Source organism: Maylandia zebra, linkage group LG15, assembly GCF_041146795.1.
Source record: "Maylandia zebra isolate NMK-2024a linkage group LG15, Mzebra_GT3a, whole genome shotgun sequence".
Taxonomy (NCBI): domain Eukaryota; kingdom Metazoa; phylum Chordata; class Actinopteri; order Cichliformes; family Cichlidae; genus Maylandia; species Maylandia zebra.
The window spans coordinates 16,088,615-16,105,000 of record NC_135181.1 but is presented as its reverse complement, the minus strand read 5'-3'; the positions used below and the strand labels follow the sequence as shown (position 1 = coordinate 16,105,000).

At 37.7% G+C, this 16,386-nt stretch overlaps 1 protein-coding gene across 1 annotated transcript in view; it reads right to left on the bottom strand.

The window, feature by feature from the left end:
- The window catches only part of rngtt (RNA guanylyltransferase and 5'-phosphatase), a 117,043-nt gene that overhangs the window by 40,221 nt on the left and 60,436 nt on the right, over positions 1-16,386 (bottom strand). Inside the window, exon 12 of the mRNA XM_004550481.6 lies at positions 1,497-1,565. Within this exon, the coding sequence (XP_004550538.1) occupies positions 1,497-1,565 (69 nt within the window). The remainder of the gene's footprint in view (positions 1-1,496; positions 1,566-16,386) is intronic.

The following is a 16,386-nucleotide window of genomic DNA, read 5'->3' as shown; positions in this document are numbered from 1 at the left end:
ATATATATATACATATATATATATATATACATATATATATATATATATATATATATATACATACATATACATACATATACACATATATATATATATACATACATATACACATATATATATATATACATACATATACACATATATATATATATACATACATATACACATATATATATATATACATACATATACACATATATATATATATACATACATATACACATATATATATATATACATACATATACACATATATATATATATATATATATATATATATATATATATATATATATATATATATATATATATATATATATATATATATATATAGAACGGAGCAACATTATCATGACTGTAGCTTATAGGCGGGAGCATTTATTTATTAGTGCCAACAAAATGAAGGGCTTTTCACCCTTGTTTTTCAGTGAGCTGCTGTCATTGATGACACACTACCTATTTCAAAGCATAAATCTATTTCCACAAGCTACCATTAGTGCAATATGCTTTGTCACTACTATTGCACAAAGTCAAATGCAAGCACAAAAGTAGCCTAGGAAGTGTTTTGTCTGGAACTTTTAAGTATAAAATAACTGCTTAACCCTTTAGTTAAACAAGTGGAGTCACTTGTTTAACATTTGGGTCACACATCAGCAGCTTTTCGTGTCTCCTTCTTCACAGCCTGGTTGGAGGATGACATTTATATCATGTAAACATTTATACTGGTATTTTAATGGACAATTTAATATGGCACGGTCCTTGTGTGCAGAAGGTCATCTCTGAATGCACAAAACATCAAACTTTGAAGCTGATGTGTTACACCAGCAGAAGGACACACTGGGTGCCACTCCCATTACGCAAGAACAGAGGCTACAATTCACTTAAATTGGACAACAGAAGACTGGAAAAATGTTACATGGTCGGATCGGTCTCGATTTCTCCTGCTACTTTAGGAAGGTAAGGTCAGAATTTGGCGTAGACGATATAAAACCATGGTGGTTCTGTAATGGTGAAAAATTGGACAGAAGTTTTTGTAAAATATAAAAACTTCAGTCCAGGGTCTTTCTGCATTAATGTTTGTAAATTATTCCGCAAAAGTAGAATATACTGCAGTGGATTAGAAGTCCTTGAGTCGATCGCAGATGATGATAAGAGGTGTTTTAGTGTTACCACCATAGGATTTTCTGCTGTCGTAACACCAAACAAATACGTATTTCAACCAAGTTCGTTTAGGCTGTAACAGAAAACACTATGTGTCAAGTTTACTGCGTACTGTCTTACAGGGAGGCCTGTGAATTCATGTATTGCCGTTTCCTTTACAATAACCGAGGGCAAGACTGGCACAGAGAGTGACAAACGGTGGGTGGTAGTGACAAGCTGTTCGATTCTTTTGTATGTGCATGTAGGAAGACAAAGCAGAGTCTGACAATCAACCTGCAGCAACGGGACTAAGGGTTTGAAAAATGACAAACTGTCACACTCTGTTGAAGGCTTACCCCACATGGCTGGAAGATAAGCCCATCGACTTCATGGCTGACCTGGGATGTGAAACTGCCTTCTAGGAGCTGGAAATAAAAACAAGAAAAAAAGCCCAGTTTGAGTCAAGTAAAACAGATAAATGATAAGATTGACAACTGTCAGCTTTAGCTAAACTACAGGAAATTACATTGATTTATGAAGTTTTCTAAAGCTATAGAGCTTGCCAACACTTACCTAACACTCTAAAAGCAATGAAGTATCGAGTTTCAGCATAACCGGAAGGCTTATATTTGGCAAATCACTCAGAGTTACAAGGACAAGCCTGATATGTTATTTTCTCCTTGTAGCCTTGAGACTAAGCACTAATCTTTTTTTGACTGATAATGCATCTCTGAGAGATCAATACAGATAACTTGACAGACTAGGTTAAGGACAAAAATAGCAAGAAATCATTAGGTCCCAGATGATGTGAAAGACAGCATTTCATCTCTTCTATGAACACCAACCACTGTAGCTGCTGCTAAGAAAAGGAGAACAATGGCACCATACTTGAGGAGGGATGCCCAGGGGAGACAGAGTTATTGTACAGCAAAAGCAAATTTTCTACATCATGAAGCACATCAACTGCCATGGCAACGACAGCAAGGATATTAGCATTTCTAAATTAATGCTGAATATACCAGCTGCATTGGGGAACATATGAGGAAATCTCCCAATTCAAGAGCAATTTAAATTGTTGTCCTGTCTTTCAAATAAATACTGTTACCCGTCTACAGTCGGTTGTAGTTTCTTAGACTGAACACTTCCAGAGCTGCAGTAAAAACACAGTTTACCTATTAGATGACTCTTGGAAACATCAATGGAGGGTAATGAGGAGAAATGGGGAGAAGGACCACGGTTTCATTAAGTGTGGGTTTTAGTATCTAAGCATCAAAAACAAGGACTATCAGAGATATGCTCACTGGCTTCCACCTTGTGTTTGAAAGCCATTAGCCAATGAGTGTGAGGTTTCACAGTTAGACATGTCTCTTGTCATCAAATCACATTTCAAGATGGTGACGGAAAAAATCTCATCTCAAGGCTATTAAACTCAAAAAACTGGTGAATGATGTCACAGTAGCTACGTCCATCTTTTATATGGTCTATTGGTATGACTTAAAGATTTCCTGCATCAGCTTCCACTTTTCCATTGCCTGTCCATTAAGTGGCATAGAGAGATCTATTTATTACCCATAGCATAGTCAGTTGTTTCCCCTTTTAGTCAGCTGATGGAGGAATCCAAATGCTGTTTCAAACATATCTATGTAAAGCATAAAGAGGGAATAGCACACCTCTTCAACTACAGAGCAAGACAAATGGTCTTGATTCAGTCAGATATATCCTGAAAAGAGAAGCTGGGGTGAAGGTGAGTTGCAAAGAAGCTTGCAGTTTTTGTAGTTAAAGCAGATTCATGAGCTCACTCTGAATGAGATTTCTCAAGTGGATGCTTAGAAGGATTTCGGCTGATCCAACAACTGATCTGCTGAAATCCTGGCAGAACTTAACTTTTTTAATCCATAATACTCAAGCAAACTTTTGAAAAACTCAAAAACATAATTAGTTTAATACCTATTAGGATGCCTTAGACGAAACATGTAATACTCTACTCTTGTTATTGCACAGTAAACGTGTATTTATTTCATAAACCTGCATATTCTGCAGTACAAATATAGTGCCTCATTGCAGGTTCACTATAAGCTATGTTCTCTTGTACTGCCTCCTTGTGTTTTTTTAATGTAGAGAATGGAAGCATACAACTCTGTAACTGTGAAAATTAAACAACTTTTAATTGCTTTAATCCAAACACTTTGTAAGCAGAGAAATAAAATGCCAAAAAAAAAAATCATGTTCAGTCAAGCATAAAAATGAAGACTGAGGCTTTTGTGTGGTTGACGGGGGGAGGTCAATGTGAAGAGGCCAGCCAGGGTTAGCCGAGTACTCCATCTTCAGTGATATTTGAAAATGTAAGAAACTGAAATGCAAGACCTTCAAACAAATGTTTCAAGAGTGAACAAGAGAAACGAGATGAAACTGCAATCGAGTGGCAAATCAACCTTCCACAAAAATAAAACTGTGCAAAGACTTTAATGTGATGTTGGGATGTTAGTGTCGTGCTCGCTGTGAAATATTGCCAATATAAAGTCAATGTTCACAGTGGCAGGAAGCGAAACCTACTAATGCTGCTGCTACTGCTGGGAAAGGGAGAAATCGATATAGAAACGTGTCATGTGGCATGGAAAATTCTGCCAGTTGTCAAACCTAATATATGATTGCACAGCTACACACTGCAGAACTGAATATAAGCATTTCAAGGGCCAAACACTAGCAGAAAATACAAAATCAGCTGAGAAAGAGGGCTTGCAAAGCAAGAAATGTCACACTCTCTGTTGCAAAAATATGCACTATATGAATGATCAGCTACGTGACTATTTATGAGAGGTGTGACTCATACAGATGAACCCACAGGGAATTCTTTGCAGTTCCTCTCAGTTCATCGTGGCCCACATCTTTGTGTCAGTATTGTATTTTAATTCACTGTGCTGGCCAAGCGCAAATGCATAAAAAATATGGAAACATCAGATGTTTTTTTAGGAACTATCTTAAAAAGGAATAATGAAATTGTAACATGATAAATCAGTCATTAAAAAAAAACAACAACTCCAAAACAAAACAAAAAAATCTGCGTTATCATTATCTGCTGTAGTTATGCTGGAGGAAGCTTCTTATGCTGTTTTTGCAAACCTTCACTGATCTTTGGCATTTGGTATGTTCATGCAGAGTGTAAATATATTTCAGCAAGCAGGAAATGGCTTTGGTCAATAAAACAGAAAGCAAATGCATTAGTGCACTGCAGTAGATATCAGGTATCATATCAAAGCCATCAAGATGTGCTACAGCAGAAAGCAATGCATTCTAGCCATGCAGAAAGGTACTGAAAGGTGGAACAGGGGTGACCTTTTATAATATATTCTATCATGTCTTTGCTGTAATGACAGACAATAAAGTGAGGTCATTAAACTTTAATTAACATTGCCTGCATACATCTCCACTTATTGTCCAGCCATGACATTTCAATAAGCAGCCATGAACATTGTAAAGTGCCTGCTGACTAGGAGATAGCAAAGTGTTCAGTAGATATGAAGACTGCCAACTATGATTAGAGCCAAGATGAGCTAACACACACTCGTAGTATAGGAGATGAGAGATTGTCATCTGTCCTGGTGCTGCTTGGAGACAAACCAAATTATAAGCTCAATCACAAATACAAGAAAGTGTGGAATGAGACAGCTAAATTTCCACTCAGCGCAGGGCTCAAAAAGCCTGTTAAAACCAGAAGACCATAGAATTCTTATATAGACGGTCTCTCCTGTTAAGGTCCTGCTGACCTGAGTATTTTGTCCAGCATTAGACCAACAGATTGAGCTGCTCTGTGATCTATGATGATATACTCTGCCACAAAAATTCTCTTTGAAGAGAGCAGATTCTGCTGTACAATACATCAGAAAAAATCTGCTGTGAAGACGGACACTTATTCACTTATTGCATTTTTAAAAAGAAATGGGGATACAAAGATACTGATATTAAGACACAAATATAGAAATTACCTGTTATACCACATGCATGGCACTATTTTTTCCTGTAATTTTAAATAAAGACTTTCACCTTTTATTTACTGAAAGAAAAAATATTCATGGTGCCAAAACATTCTGACAGCCTTGTTATTAGAAGTTAAAGGTTAAAATAACATTATGCTTTATAATTAGTCTTTGTCCTTGAGGTGTTTCTTTTTCCACTGAACATCTGCAAAGCCAGTTTTATTTTTGTATTTATTTATTTTTACCTCTACTGCTCACATATTGCTACGATTCTTTCCACAGTGGTGCAACCAGCAGTTAGGACAGTGGAGTATGTAAAGCTCGAAGCAAAAACCTGCTTTCACACACTTGTGTGCACAGTAAAAATGAAAAGGGGACCCACTCATGGAAAAAAAAACCTCAAAACATTCCATTGCATTACTTGTGGTCAAAAGGCTCCACAGTCAAGTTTATCCATTTGGTAGCATAAAAAAAAATCTGACAGCTTCTATGAAATTTTACCAGCGCGGCAGGACTAGAGAGTGTGACTATTATCAATAGTTATCTTGCGGTTATCTATTCTTTTGTTCATCCACTGATCTCTGTCCTGCTGTTGTACCACTTGATTTACACAATAACTCATCACCTTTGCTGAAATGGTGATCTCAGTGATATGGATGCTATGGAAAATGGTGTGATCCTTGGGTCATTTGCAGCATAAAGCGTGTAGCAGCATTCAGTTCTTCTTCAAAGATGATGAATTTGCATTCAAATAGCATGTCTATTATACCACTAGAGGAGTTCCACAAAATACTTTTTCGTTTTTCAGACGATGTGTTCCAGGAAAGTAAGAGAAGTCATTAGCCTTAGAGGGGCGCAGATGCATTTATCTAAAGCAACGGCAAAGTGTTCACTCCCTGCCATATCTGCAAAGAAAGTGGAGCAACATCAGTGCTCTCCAGAATGATGAATGAGTCACAGCAGATCACACAAAGCTTGACAACCATGCTGACATGGAGAAGGCAGGTAGCCAGACTAAAAAGAAATGGTGTCTTTATGAAGGAATGGCACGTAGGCGGTAAGATCTGGGAGTTCCATTTCAGTTCTCTTGCCATCTTAACACACCCACCCACCACCTTCGGCAAGCACAGTGAACCCTGGATGGAGTGATGAGCAGAAAAGAAGACTTTCACTCACACGTACTCCTACAGTAAGGAAGTTCCTTGGAGTGATAATGCAGAGAGGGGGCAGCGACCCTGCTTTTATGGTTAAACCTCTTTAGGAAGGAAACACAGAGCTGAGCCTGGGACAAGTAGGTTAAGGTGAATAGCAAAGCCCCATTAAGAGATCAGGACTTTATCGTAGACTCCACGGCAGAGACAGGACAACGAAGACGCTCGGGGAGATAAATCAGTAATATACAGAGCACTTTTTCTCAGGTTGAGAGAGACTGAATGACAGAGTGATGGAAGTCAGACCAATTTCTTCACCAGTGTTTCACGTTCGAGCTCATTTCACAAAGGGACACAGTGATGAATGATATCCAGCAAATACTGATAGGATTGAAATGACATGAAGTATGCTACTCTGCTTCCCTCTTTTTCTTACGGTGATTCGTCTTCAACAGAGTAAAAGGAATATTTTATATAAGCAAAGGACACAGGAGAAAGTCATTTCAGGTTATCTGAATATATACAGATTTAGTAAAATAAAATAAAATAAAAATGCCATAATGGTCAGAACATAGATATTTATTGGAAGCTATACACTCACCAGTCGAAACAGTAAAACCACTCCCAGGTGAAGAGAATAACACTGCTCTCTGGTGAAGAATGCAATGCTTTGCTGAGAATCCTTCAGTCCTGGCAGACCAACCGTGACTATGACACTGCCAGAGAGCAACAACATGCCGCAGCAGGACATTAGGCCCTACCACACTTCAAAAATGGCTCGGGAACGAGCTGAGAAACACAACAATGAGCCTTAAGCAGGAACAAGCAGGAGGCCTCACCCTGAAGCCCAAGGCATCTAAAGGACACACTGTAAATATCCCAGTGTAAAACCACACAGGACACCACGCAGGTCCTCTGTCAATGCCTTGATGGACTAGAACGTTTTCGGGAGCACAGAGATTATGTCAGTGAGCTCATTTCAGTTCACCAGAACTGAAATTCAACTAATATTTTTCATGAATAACTTAATAATAATTTGTTGTGAAAAGTATACACATAAATTATACGTTTTTTATAATTTCAGATAAGTTGTTTGCTTTGACCAACACTCCAAAGCATTTAGAGATACTCACTACCTCATGATACATAAAAAAACATAAAAGCAGCTGATTTTAGGAGGGAAAATACACTAAAAGACTACTGGGCATTTGCCCTTTGGGAATGCGGATACTGTAAGTGTTGCAAATTGCTTTTGTTTCGATCTACTGATCATTTTAGCTCTAGTGACAGCTGTTGACAGCCAGCTAGGTAATGGCCCTGACGCTCTGATGACTTGATGCACAAGGAGAAAAATGACAGTGACAGAGAAATAAATGTGCAAATGCCACCAGTCAACCGAGAAGAACAAACAAATTTATCAAATACATTTGGAGTTTGATATCGGACCGTTTCGACCTGTGTCGCCATAATTTCTCATCCATTTAACTGCAGTAAAGTCAGATTCACCTTCAAAAACAAACTGAAAATGAAGGCTTCGTAAAAGTTGTGAAATTGCTTTTCTTTGGGGATTTTTTGGTCTAAAAAACCTGGAATCACTACTGTGGTAAAGATTTTAACAGTTTTCTCTTATTACTCTTATTTAATCCAGTTGTCTTCTCCAGTCTGCACCATTTTTAGCTTTTCTGCTGCTTCCACAAAATATCCCATTGGTCAAAATTACAGCTGTGATCTAGAAGATGACTTTGAATGACCCATCCCCATGTGGTTAAGAATGACAGACTGTATTAGGCTGAACTACAAATGCTTGTGTGAAATACCAAGTAAAATGAAACTGACAAAAGGTAAAAACATTTTCTGTGCATTTCTACTAAAAGTCAAAATGCCGTGCGGTCCTACCAAGATGAAATAAACCAGGAGGCATTAAAGGTGTACTGAACTCTTACTATTCAATTTCTAAAAACAAACAAATGAATTGATGTTTCCACTGCGAAAGTTGCAAGTGACCAAACAGAGCTACGTGTGAAAATATTTATAAGGAATCTGTCCCAGAATGTTTGTAATGAAGTAATGAAGAATATCTACAGTGACATTTTATAAAGAGTAGAAATAGGATAATGTATGCAAAATGCATCTTATGGTGTGTTTTTATAGAAATGATCCAAGCATTCAGGACAATGCAGCTCATTCTTATTAAAGTAACACTGGCTTATTTTTTGTGCAATATAACAATCTCTTTCTCACCACAGCTGGACTGTTATTAAGCACTTTCGTTTCCTAAAGCCTTTGTATTTTCCTGCAGCCTGCTCATCCTCTTTACTTTAAGGAGGTCTAGGTGCGGGGGCTGAATCAAAGGTGGAAAGGATGGATTGATATTCCAGTCATACTGTGGGGCTGTTGCTGGAGGAACCTTTCAACTAGAGCTGGGCGATATATCGAGTTTTTAAAAAATATCGATATATTTTTATACGAGATATAAGATGTGACAATATCCTTTATATCGATATAGTCTATGTTACGTTATAATTATACTTGTGGAGCCGCAGGTTTGCCTCTCTTTCGTCCACTTTCGTCTTTACGCAATGTTACTCGGCCTCGCCTCTCCTTCACTGAACACAACTCCTCGTCCCCCATCGCTTCACCTGCAGGAAGCGACAAGATGGACACGGCAAATCTCCGTTAACGAGTTACTGCGCATCGCCCCGTGCGTGGGGCTGGACGGCGTCAACGTGTTAGCTAGCTAACCACGCTAACGAGCTAACCACGCTAACGCCATGCAGCCCAGAGGGGCTGCACGGACTAAAATCCTTTCATTTTCTCAAAAGTTGACAGCGCGCCTTATGTATGAATTCTGGTTGTGCTTGATGGCCGCGAACCGATTTTATGTGGAACACGGCGCTCAGCAATCTGTCAAAAAATGTTTTAGTACGACTTTAGTAAGCTACGGAGCTGCACCGCTTGATGGATTGTCGGAGCATTACGGCTGAGCCTCGCGGAGTGATACGTACTGTGCTTCAACGTAATATTACCCTACTGTGTATAAGGACTATAAATGGCACCTGTTAAGAGACGTGGTTGCGAAGCGGATTTCAAACTCCAGGCTGTCAGTCACGCAGTACAAGTTGGGAACAGAGCAGCTGTGAAATTTGTCTTTGTTATTGTGCTCAGCATCTTTTAGTTTACATTTTGACTGCACAATTGTGAGCTTTTTGTTATGCACAAAAACAACATTGTTTTCTTTTATTTATGGAGCATTATTATTTAATAAATGCTCATAATTTATTTTTGAGTAAATTTTATGTACATCTGCTCTATGTTAATAAAAGTGCCTGTGTGACATCTGGGACACAGCTTTGACTAAGAACTCTCTTTTTGTTCTTACTTTATGGCTTTAAAAAAATATATCGAGATATATATCTTATATCGCCATCCAGCTAAAAAATATCGAGATATGAATTTTGGGTCATATCGCCCAGCCCTACTTTCAACCCTAATGTGAATGGTTCTATAAAGGCTGTGTGCAGTTGCCTATTAGATGAAAAGCCCACATCAGAGTGTGCAAGGCAGCTAAACCACTGGCTGGCCTGGAGTTAAACATGGTTATCCAGTCTTGAAAATGTCAGTGTCTTTAAAAAAAAAAGAAAATTGATTGTATTTGATTTGACACTTCCAGAAAAAACTCAATTATTAACACTTAGACGATTAAACTAGAAGAGGCCAAAGATGATGAAAAATCACAAGGGCGCAGCGTGAAATTAAAATGTGTTATGAGGGGAATTTGGTTTAACCGGACAGGTGTCTTGATGACTGATGGACATGGTCCAACATTTCTAGCCACAAAATTGGAAAAAGTTTTTACAAGATCATGAAAAACTTTCAGCATAATAATGAATAATATTAAGTCTGGTTCAGTAACCCTATTGACTAAAGAATTATTAACGCAGAGCTTCATTAACACCTCTCTGATAGTGTTATTTCTGCATTGGACTGAATTCTATTTTAGAGATATAGGTAACTGTATTTACTGGGCTTTCTTTGTGAGGACATCTGTAAAATATAGATAACTAATTAAGCAAACTCTGTGAGTCATTATTAAAAAAAGCCACCAGGTATTGTTGATGGTTAGGTAATGCAATACTTGCATATTGATCAATGACTGGTCAAGAGGTAAAAGGGTATGGAGTGGGTCTAAAGACTGGGTTACAACCAAAAAAAAACCCAAAATTACAAGTTGGTACAAGCAGTGGAAACCTTTGCAAAGAGACAGTAAAAATGACAATATTTGAGCAATATCAATATTTTGGGCATTAATTAAGTGATCATAGGAAAGAGATGGGACTTTAGCCAGTCCAAGTCTGTGCTGAAGCTACACCACTGCCAGTTAGACGCATTACCGGTCTGCCTCCAAGACAGGAAAGATAAACTGACTACTGCAAACGCACAGCAGTGCTGAACACAGCCCACATACTCAGACACATTCATACAGACAGCAGACAGAGTGTCAGTGTGAAAAGGCAATGACCAGGAGGCAGCCTTTTACTGGGCTCCGATAGCATGCTGTGCTGTCAGTAAGAGAAGAGAGTGTGATGGTTTTGGAGTTGGCTGCATATCTGAAAGGTAAAAGATCGGACTTTGTGTAGAAGAGTTCAAAGGAGTTACATGTCAGGATTTAGATGTGGTTATACTATTACTGACCTTAAACTTTGATATTAAACAAAAACCTTGAATAGCAAAGGCATACTCCAAAGCATTAAAAAAAACAACTAACTTTTAGCAGAAAAAGGTTGATTTAAGTAACTGCTCACTTTATTTGACAGTTGAGTGTGTAGACTAGAGACAATCAAACCCAGGCCATTGGTAATGGCACATCTCGTATGTCCCTAACAATCAGGCATACAGCTCACACTGGCAAATAATCCTCGTTAACCAAAAAGTCATTCCATTTGTGTGTTTGTCCAATGACTAGACAACTAAAAGTCTAAAAGAAAAAGGGAGGCTTACTTGTCAGATAAAATGAAACTATTCTAATCAATTAAAATATTTGCAGATGACCTTTTCTTCTGTTTACTAATTGGATCATTAATTGAGTAAATTTCTTGCTTCACGCTGGAGCATAAATATTTTAGACTACCCTTCTTGTTTAGGAAAAACAACTGCACTTGCTTTCTATGTGTAATTGGGCTGTGGAGAAAATGTATATGCATCAACAGAATGGATACAATTCAACCTTTTAATACTAACAAATGTAGCAGTACTAACCTTATACTAAATAATGTATATTTTGCTCCTGGAAAATTACGAAGTATGTGAATGCACCACACTCAAAATGTGTCTGCAAAAACTCTGTAACAGAGACCTGTAAAAATGCCTCTATAAGGGATGAGAGTGAACTTGGTAAAAACTAATGATGCATGATATTCCCAGGAAACTTCCAAAGGCCTGAATTACTAGAAATTACCACGAAATTTCTCTGGTTGATTACCTACATGAAGACAATATGTCTATATATTTTTTTAAGTTTATAAAAATTTTATGTGGCAGTTTGCATACATATAACACATATGTTGTATACATATCAAACACAGGTGAGTAGTAATAATGTATTTGGGGCAGTTTCTTTTAGTTAGTCTGAAACACGTTATGGAGGCATTTCAAAACAGACGGGTACACGTGTGAGAGTTTTAAATGAACAGGCACCGTCTATTGGCTGCTTCTCATCTCCTCTTGATTATCACTCATGTATTACATAAGCAATTTAAACAAGACTTTATTGATATTTACCTTTATGTAGGTCCTTCTTCTGAAACAGATGCATTTAATAGGATCATGTTTTGGAAAGAGGGTGAAAAACATTCTCTATACAGATACACAGTGTGACATTTTGTAGTCCATAGGGCCTCACAGGAATTTATACTGTGTCTGTAATAATTTCACCTTTCAGGTTCAAGCCAGCCAGCAGCTGCCATGGGAAATGTCAACTTGGAGCTTGAAGCTTAGATGCTGTTTCCATGGTTATGTTCAAAAACATTTTTTCCTCTTTTGTAAAACGAAATAATGCAATAGCTGCAGTATCACTCAGGTTTTTATGTCCTTGTACAAATTAAAAAATAATAATAACACAATTTTGACTTTAAAATTCACAGCACAGAAATGATTAAAAATTATATTTAAAAAAAAAATCAGTTTAACATAATAGAAGTTGTGCTGCTGGCTTTTTATTAGGATGGATGGGGACAAGGACACCCTGAAACGACCATGGTTTAAAAAGAAGAAGAAACCAGCAGCCTAAAAGCAGAGTAGCAAAATGCAAGGACACCTGCTGACCTGACCCAGAGGACACGTGTTTCGTCATCCGCCCTGAGCCTGGAAGGAGGAAGGAGAGCAGGCAAGCAGAACAAATAAAAGAAGCTGCCTCACTTGATTTTGCTACATATTTAGCTGCTTTCCCGTTAGTGAATCCGACCTTTACTGTATAGATATGCCATGCATCATCAGCTCTTGCATAATGTCTTGGAGGCTTTGAAGAAAACTAAAAAATCTCAAAGCAACTGAGGTAAACAAACATTAGTCATCCAGTCCATGTTGTGTGTTCTTCCACGCAGTATAAGCCCTTATACAACAGTCAACATGTTTCCCTATGAGTGGGTGCAGCAGCAGGCACAGCAGCAAGAGAGAGAGTGAGGACGCAGGTTATGAAGTGCAGCTTGTTCTTGAACCTAACCGTGGAGGATGTATTACCATGGCCTTAGGTGCAGGCTGACACTTTTTCCTTCTTTTTTTTTGCAGTGCATTTCATAAAGTAGGTGGGACATGCAGCTGAGCCGTTAGAGTTCCCCCAGCCTCAAATTAGATAATTTTCTGGCCTTAATTAGGACGAATAAATCTTGTAGATATGAAGGTCAATAATGTAGATTTGATCTTACTAGCTTGCCCATTATCCAGTATGTTGGGTAGATCACCACAGAGGAACTTTTATATTAAGCTGTGATAAAAGCGTGTTTGTGTTGTTGTTGTTTTTTTAAACCAAGTTAAAACACCCACATGAAGGAGGTAAAAAAAGATGGAAACCTGAGTGCTTGCTTCTTCAGCACCAACAGCTGGAGACTCGACTGACAGAGGTGTGAGGTCAGGGAGCAACGGGAAACCAGCCGACTGACAGCCTTCAGCTAATGAGACATGCTGTTCCGGAGGCGTTACTTTCCTCCGGCCCCACCACAGTATACCTGCTCCGACTGACAAACATGAACTCTGACTCATGAGTCAGGGAAATGCAACAAGAGCACCATGAAGGGAGGACGTTTACATGAAATCAAGAACCATTAATACTGAGGAATGGGAGCCGGGAAAGAATAAAAAGGCTTCTCATCACATTTTGGCCATCGGCCATCTGAAAGTGTAACTTTGGCCTTCTGACCATGAACTAGTTTTATTTAACAAGAGAAATGTTGGTGTAGCTTGCTTCAGTCTCGCACATCTGCAGCACTACCATCGGGGATTAACTTTTTCCAACTGAATTTTGAAAGTGCTTCCATTTAGTTAAAACCTTACGTAGAAACTCCGTCTCCTTCTGGCTTTGCAGAGATAAATTCCTGGTATAATTTAAAACATGCACGCGTTTCAGTTTGCCTTTTTCACAGCCTAAAGTATAAAGCAGACAACTCAAATGATGTTAGGTTAAACTCTCAGCACAGATTCTGCAGCTGCTTATCAGGTGTAGGCAGCCTCAAGGCCATATGTCACCAACTGCTGACAATCAGTGCACTACTAATTTATACTCACTGACCATTTAATAGGAATACCAGTGAAATCTAAAGCAAAGCACAATGTTGCCAACAAGGGAAACTATTCGGGCCACTTGGACAACATGAACTGCACACAAACTAACAGATATTCTAAGCGACTATTCTGAATACTTTCGGTCCAACTTTTCAACTTATTTTGTCATCAGGAAACTGCAGGAGAAAAGCAGCCATCACAGCAGCACACAAACAAAAAGTAACCAAACAAAACTGCCTTCATTCAAAATCTACCCCTAGTGATTTTATAGAGCATTTGCCCTAAAATCTATTTCACTTTTCTACTTACATTTTAAAGGGAAGTCGATTTCATTGCTTTTTTTTTTTTAATATTCAGCATGCTACTCTAAACCTTAATCTCGCCGAGTGTGATTAGGTTAGTGCTCTGTGAAAAGATTGCAATCTCACAAAAAAAAGTATCCAGATAACCATTTTTCAGGTCTCTATCCAAATTCAATCTCAGTTAGAAAAAAAAAAGGAAAAAAAAGGTGTTTCAAGATGACATTGAGTTCAGCTAAGAAAGTTGGTTCTTCTTTCCCCATTTCATGACTTTCTAGTTTCCAGGGAGAAGATGCTAGCTGTGTTGGAGATATCTGTATTTTGTAGGGGTGGGGGGAAAAAAATCGATACTGTGTAGTATCGTGATATTTTGTTTGCTAATAATGTATCGATACAGGGACAGCAGAAATCGATATTTTGTTACAAAAAAAGTTTTTGTGGACTGGAACATGCTGACTTCAGAGCATGTTGATCAGCTCCTTTTTCTGAGCAAGAATCCTGACATTCCTTCACTGTCCAAATGTGTTTAACTTTTTTTTTGGCAGCAATAAACATGACAGTTTACTTATTTTAATTTAAGACATGTTTTGTTTTAATTAAGTTTAAAACTTTTTTATTTAATGTAAAACTATATTTTGTTTTAATTTACTTTCAAATTCTTCAGTTGCTGAATGGGCTGCATAGTTTTCATAAATTGCGAAAGTTCAGAATAGCTATAAGTGTACCAGATGGTTGCATTCAGTTAAGTTGGACTAGACTGTAATACAAACCGTCCAGTTTGTCAACAATAAAACTGAAATGAGAGAAAGACTGAGTGTGAGACTTTGATATTAGATAAAATGAATATTGATAAAGTTTACCTTTATGTACAGAATCTGAATATCGCAAAATATTTTTTAAAAATAGCAATAATATCGTATCGTGGGATGTATGGCGATTCCCACCTCTAGTACTTTGTAGGGGATCTTTATTCATCTTAGGCCTAAAATAGGATACATGACGGTGAGATATTAGAAACTCTATAAAAAGGGCACAGTGAAACCTAGACCTTCTAATATCCTTTTTTAATGTTAAGGTTACTAAACTGTGACTTAATTGAATCTGAATACACCTTGAACCACATTTAATTACTGCACGCTTTACAAAAGGCCTCACTGCATGATTGCTTTTAAAAAATGAATTAAAAAACAGAAATTTAAAGAAGAAAAGCCCGTTTAAATTTATTCCTAATTTAAAGAGCAATTAATTGAGTTGAACAGATGTAACTTGTTTCTCTTTCTTCCCCTCACAGACAGACCTTTCCACCAGAAGACATCTGCTCATATGCTCACAACAGCAACTCATTTTCATGTTATTCATTAAAATAAAACAAATTCTGCATTCTTTTGCCTACTAAAAACATGGATTTTAGTAGCTTAAAAAAAATGAAATAATTTTCTTGAATTCTTCTACACTTTTTTTTATTATTGAATTTTCAGCAACGGGCTTTCTGAGGGTTTTTCAAAGCCTTTCTTTGGACATTGGCTGTTTGTCTTTTGTTTTAGTTGTTTGTTAAGCCCCTTAACACTGACCTATGAACCATTCAGGCATAACAAAAAAAAGAAAAAAACATCTTTAAGGAATGAACCCGGACTGTAACTAGACATAATAGACAGCTTGGCAAAGAGACAAGTTAAGTTGCGTCTTTAGACACTGTGTTACTAGTATTGTTCTTGTTCTTCTTCAGAGCACTGTGCATGTGTGGATATATATTTCTGATTGGTGCTCAACCACACAATACCTTCTGTTGACGCCCATACCTGCCAAAAATAACCACCAAATTTTTGCTAGGTTTCAGGACTAATAAGCTCCAATTTTTTAAGAGTTCATCATCAAGGTCAAAAACCACCTGTTTGAAAAAGTTCTGTCACACACCAAAAAGTTAATAAAACTTAGACTTGAGTTTTATGATTAGTTCACTCTTAAGGGAAACTTGCCAGCTTCCAGTGGGCTGAGACTGTAACACTCTTTTCTGTAATCCAGGAGGGAATATGAATTTCTACCTTGTAA